Raw genomic sequence first — 6,389 nt, 5'->3', positions numbered from 1 at the left:
TGGCAACGTCCTTAGGTTCTATATGCATTTTATTATCAATATAATATTTTACATAATATTTCTCACTGTAACTCGAAATGGAATGATGGTCATCTAAATTACACTCCATTGGCTGACATTGGAATGATGGCCATCTTAATTACACTTCATTGGCTCACTGAAGAGTAGAATATGTAAACAACTTAATAGTGATTATTGATGAGAGGATGAGATTTACCATTTTGTTCTTTATGTTATCTGCAAAACATAAAACACATATAGTTGAATAGCAGATATTGATTGTGAACCAAAACAAGTTCTAACTGATCTAATAAAATTGAAACTTGAATAGCTACTGTAAACGCATGTGATAACAAACACTACTTATGAGAACAATAGAATTCTAATTAACAACTTTGAATTTTCTTTGGATTAATACAATTGTGTCTCTTCTTGTGGTCACTCATTTTAGTGACCCACTGGTGCTCACTAGAGCTGAAAATTTTCTTGTCCTTGCCTTTGGAGCAATTGTATGTATGTGGAAGGAAAAGCAATTATGATATCGCTATTGATTTGCCAGACCATTGTTATGTACTTTTTCAGGTCTGAAGATGTGTAACTTGTGGTTTAGCTTGGTAACTTCTCTTGTATACCAGTTTACTTTGAATTTGTCAATATCATGTGTATGTCTGCATGGCAGAACTGTTTGCATGGCAGAACTGCATTGGGCTTGAACTTTTCTAAAAAATTACGTTGTATTTAAAGAAATATGATGTCCAAATAGCATAGAACTCCAAACATCAAATCTCTTTGCTCCTTGTAGGCTTGAACCAATATCTCTTTTAGAGAAATTCAACAACTCTAATTTAATAATCCTATCGGCCTCTCTTTGTACCTTTTGGGACAATTGCTAGTTATATTTATGCCCCGACTTCTGATTTTATATTTATGCATTGTGTCATGAAATAAATACACATACTATGTGTTTAAGTTGCCATTGGAATAATGTTAATGTTACTGTATATGTGGTATATTTACTCTTCTTTACTATGTGCAATGGTATATCACAATTAAATATAATCTCTGGAGGCACGAGCTGGTCTTTGCAGGCACAATGCTTCGAGTAGATATTGAGGTAACTTTATCTCAGATAACTAGACATCAGATAAAGAAGCAAAAATCAAACCTATTGAGCTGTAGCGAGGCTTGCAAAAATAAATTGTAAGAACACATGAGCGCTCTCTCTTACAAATACCAAAAATAAATTGTAAGAACACATGAGCGCTCTCTCTTACAAATACATGTCTTCGTAATTGTAAGAGCAATGAGTGCTCTCTCTCTTATAAATACATGTCTTCCTAAAAACAATTTTCATGTTCTTTCCTTGTTCAAGTAGTGATTTACAATATATTTGACAATCAATCAGCAAGTTGGTGCAGCTACTATATCTTCAAAAACAGCATTTACAAAAAAACTTAAAAAAACAGCATTTATTGAAATTCTGCACGGACTACCGCTACGCAGTTGCCCTTGTTTTAATATTACATTGGTGAGTTGAAAGGGGTTTTCCCTAATGTAACTTGAGGGCTCGAATGCCACTTGACAGTCCATTTAAAAACACTAACTTAGACCAAGAAATTTGGCTCCATAAGACCCACTATTTCTTGTCATAGTGACCTATGACAAATAATAGAGAAGAATTAAAGAGGAACCTGACATCCAGTAAGCGGAAAAGGATGGCATGCGCCTTTGTGAAGGAATACAACTAAAATGCAAACGTGCAAGTGTGAGACATGAGAACAAAATTTTAGCAAGGTAGCAACCAAAGGGTATCAAACAAACCAGAGAAAGGGAAAAAAAGAGAAAGGGGATTTGAAAGGGTTAGGGATTATGAGAGTATATATATATTAAAAAATTACATGTAGTTCAGTTGTGCTACGGATCTGGTGACAATGGAGAAGGATCTCAAGACCTCCGGTGTATGTCGAGGGAGAACGACAAGGGTAGTCGTTGAAAGAGGAGAAGGTGGGGAACGCCATTACGAAAGGACATTGCAGAACCGTATAGCAAAAAGATAATACAGAGTTAGTGCTGACCCTCACACTTGCAACATGCTTGATGTATAACCTTCATTACAAGTCGACTGTGCAACAATCCTCAAATAATCCAGAAAGGGATACCAACCCAGCAAAATTCACCATCGTTGCAGAGTAAGCCGACCAAATCCGTAGCGGAATCATGAGAACCTGTGATTGTTGAATGATGCAACTAATTAATCACCCCAGATTTTACAGGAACAACACACTCAGTCACATAGGAAGTAGCGGTAGGATTACCGGGGCTAAGGTTTCAGCACTGCGATTGTAGAGCTTCTGTCCAATGAGCCTAAGGAGACTCGGGGAGAAGTGGTTACACCCATAACCAGCCACCCTACATCCTAGTTGTCCATATCAAAAACCCTAAATCATAATAATCGTAAATCTTGGAAATAATAATTATGCTCACAAGATTTTTTTACTGGTTAATCCATTCAATAATATGGGTTCTGGAATCATCGAAAATGCCCAGATGAAAGTGACAATGGATTGTTGTACACATATCCACCAACATTACCAATGGAACTTAAGTCGGGTTAAATGAATAAGGCCATGTACTTGTATATATTAACTAAAGTGTGTGGATCGATCAAGTAACATAACAATCAAGGCATATAGGTAGGTTCTCGACAACATCTTTTGAAGCAAAGTATCAATCGGGGCTAAGTAAGAAATTCTTGAGTTAAATACATATAAAAGTCCTATAGTAAATGTTAACTCTTCAATTGAGTGTATTTAATAAAAAATTCGAAGAAATGAATTACAATGTAGTGTATGTAAGTAATTATAGAAAAAAATAAATAAATGATGTATATTGAGGCTAGGGCATGTTATAGTTGGTTTAATTATTAATTATAATTATAATTATAGTTATTATTTTAATGTCAACTCTTCAAATAAGTGTATTTAATAAAAAAATTGAAGAAATGAATTACAATGTAATATATGTACATAATTATAGTAAAAAAATAAATAAATGATGTATATTGGGGCTGAGGCATATTATAGTTGGTTTAATTATTAATTATGATTATAAATATAGTTATTATTTTATTTTATTTTATTTTCATTTATTTATTAATTTTATATAATTTGGCTAGTTAAAATGTTTTATTGATAATTATAATTATTAATTATTTTTATTTTATTTTAATTTAATTTTTATATAATTTAATTAAGTCAAAATGTTAAAAAAGATTACAACAAAATATTTTGTATGTACAAAATGTTTTGAGAATATATTAAAAGAGAAAGTATGTGATAACCATTAATATTTAAAAGTAATTATTTTATAATATATTAAACAATTTCACATCAAGTATTCACAAAATAAGTAATCAATTTTCTCAATAATGATTTTATATATATATATGTATATTTGAAAAACAACATTTTAAAAAGAGAAATGCCTAATGCTAACAATGTATAGGATTAATCAATTATATAATACATAGAACAAATTTCATATATAGTATTTAAATATTTCGAGAACAAATTTTATTGAAAAGCATTTGAAATTTTGAAAGGAATGTTATATTCGTTTAAAAAAATTAGAGATTAATTATGTTTAAAATGATTTATGTCTCTAGCATAAAAGTATATAAGATATAACATTTTTATAAAAAATATTTATGCGTTTAAGAATTAATTTAGTTTAGTTGACATTCATTTTTAATTTTATATAATATTTATTGATTTTTAAATTTGGTTGAAAACCATCTAAAATATAAGAATTATGTTAAAAATGATGCACGTGCTTACCATTAATATTTTAAGATAAATTCGCTTTTTTCGTTAGGAAGATATGTCAAAAATGACTTTGTGAAAAAACCTGGAATATATAAATGTATATAGATTTATTATTTTAATAATATAATTGTTTTTTTTATTTGAAATAGATAAATCAAAGATGAGAAATAATAACCATCCTTAGATTTGAGCATTCCATGCTTTTAGATATATATTTTAAAAATTTTATTTCTCAATTTTTATTATTCCTTTTCAAACATTATTCATATAAGGAAGAAGTAAAAATAAACATAACTATAATGATTATTTTAAAAATTTTAAATCAAATTTTCATATAAATAAAAAACAAAACAACTATTATAAAATAAAAAATAAAAAATACACTTAATTATAATAATTTTTTTTTTATTTTATAAAAACAAACTTTTATATAAATAGTAATTAATATATTTTAATATTAGTCAAGTCATATAACTTAAAAAATAGGATTTAGACATTAATAAAAAAATATATATTGTTTTTTATTAAATCTGAGACATATAAATAATATTTGTAATGTGTAAAGCTCATTTTTTTTAACATATATACATTTATCGATCTAACAATTTACTAAAATATTATTTGTTATTAATTTTGGGACATATACATAATATTTAGAATAAATAACACTCCTCACATTTATCGATATAACAATTTACTAAAATATTATTTGTTATTAATTTTGGGACATATACATAATATTTAGAATAAATAACACTCCTCACATTTATCGATATAACAATTTACTAAAATATTATTTGTTATTAATTTTGGGACATATACATAATATTTAGAATAAATAACACTCCTCTTTCAATATAAATACATTTATCGATGTAACGATATACTAAAATAAGTTACAAATAAACATACTAGTCAAAATTAATTTTAAACGAATTATATATTCCTTTTAGGATCCTGAGCACCACTCTCTGTTTATTTTCCTTCGTTTTTTCATGTTACATTGATAATAACTTCTTGTGTGGTTATTGTCTATAATTTTTAATAATTTCAATACTAAAAAGATGTTTAAATTTGAAATAGCAATTTTTTTTTTATAAGTTATAAGTTAAGTATTAATTTTCATTAATTTCATTGTAAAAAGGGTAATGAAAAAGGCTAAAGGAAGTGTGAGAGGAAAGAGTATGCATTTTTTGTTCTTCCGGAAAAATAGAAATAGAAAAATATTTCAATTTAGAATGTGAGGTCTTCAAAGACAACATGAAAAGTTATGCAGATATGATGGCAGCTAGCTCTTGGGATAATCTATTTTGAAACTTAAAAAAAAACTGAATACATCAAGGAGATGAAAAAGCAATTTATCTCATAAACTATTTTTAGACGTTAAAATAATTCCTTTCTTTCTTTTTTCTTCTTTCTTCATTGTATTGTGGAGAACCTATGCAATAATCCTAAACAATAACTTTGGTAAATAGTAATTTTGGTAGGTTGGTTAGATGTTGAAAATACTTATACGTATCTGATTTTATAAAAATGCTTTATATGAATCTTGTTAGATAAAAATTAATGTGTGGAATTTCGTTTCCATCAAGTCATAGATTAATATAATATGAGAAAGAGTAGAAAAGACTAGATAATTCTTTTTTTCCATTCAATATATTGACCTGCCTTAACCTGAATTCAACAAGCATCTGAAATAAATAAACTGATTCCCATTCAATATATTGACCAGCCTTAACCTGGATTCAACAAGCATCTGAAATAAAGAAACTGAAAAAGGAGGCTTGGTTTTATGAGATTGCGTTTTGAAATAAAATGTTGAAAATGAAAATAGACATATCAAGTAATCTTTCAAACCCTATTTTGCAGGTTTGCTTCCAAATGGGAATTTCGAGGACGCTCGGAATTCCTCCGCTCTTCTGGGGAAGGTGATCGTAGGCGAATTGCCCAAGCGGGAGACGAAGGAAAGAGTAGAATACATATCCTCGGCAGAAAAGCGGGGTGACAAGATCCTGATCGTTCCGCATGACGGCCACGTTGTACGGCTTGGTAGCGAGGGGGAGATCAGCCAACCGATTCATGTGCGCAAAGAATCATTTTACTCACTCACATTCAGCGTGGCTAGGACTTGTGTCATGCCAGAAACTCTTAATATTTCTGTTCCGCCAATTTGCAGCAGTAATGGTTTGGATAGGTACGCTTGGGCATTCAGAGCTTCTTCCGAGGTTGTGAAACGTACAATGGAAAATCCCATAGAGGATCATAAGAATTACGAATGTGGGCCGCTCATTGATGGTGTAGTGATCAAAGAGTTCTTTCAACTTAAAGTCGTTTTGGAGTTTAAATTTTTCATTTAGTTAGTTTTGAATTGCAATTGTAGATTTTGAAAATATTTCGATAACATAAAACAATTGGTCAAATATTTGAAACATAAGAGTGATTACTCTCAAATTTCTCTAGGAAAATGTAAGATCCTTTAGAAATGTAGTTGTATTTTCATTTTTGGTTTGGATTGTGGAAGCAGATAATCTGATGCAATGGAAACTTTGAAGAGCGTCCTTACAT

The 6,389-nt window shown here is 29.3% G+C and overlaps 1 protein-coding gene across 1 annotated transcript; it reads left to right on the top strand.

Moving 5' to 3' along the window:
* The first annotated feature begins 1,931 nt into the window (after positions 1-1,931).
* Positions 1,932-6,181, top strand: LOC149169127 (BIIDXI-like protein At5g11420). The gene is made up of 2 exons (XM_089425088.1): positions 1,932-2,040; positions 5,694-6,181. Exons 1-2 carry the CDS (start codon positions 1,932-1,934, stop codon positions 6,179-6,181), a joined length of 597 nt encoding a protein of 198 aa, XP_089281214.1.
* Positions 6,182-6,389: the final 208 nt, after the last annotated feature.

This window comes from Pinus tabuliformis, chromosome 4_2 (genome assembly GCF_031772625.1).
Source record: "Pinus tabuliformis cultivar Carrire ecotype Pingquan chromosome 4_2, CPIR1, whole genome shotgun sequence".
Taxonomy (NCBI): Eukaryota; Viridiplantae; Streptophyta; class Pinopsida; order Pinales; family Pinaceae; genus Pinus; species Pinus tabuliformis.
The sequence above is the reverse complement of the archived record's forward strand: the minus strand, read 5'-3'. Positions and strand labels throughout refer to the sequence as shown.

What these genes read in the sequence shown, in the direction of transcription:
- LOC149169127 (XM_089425088.1), top strand. Translation starts at nt 1,932, where the DNA reads ATGGAGAAGGATCTCAAGACCTCCGGTGTATGTCGAGGGAGAACGACA. An exon ending in CGAAAGGACATTGCAGAACC is followed by an intron (nt 2,041 to 5,693) that starts GTATAGCAAAAA and finishes CCTATTTTGCAG; the next exon opens with GTTTGCTTCCAAATGGGAAT.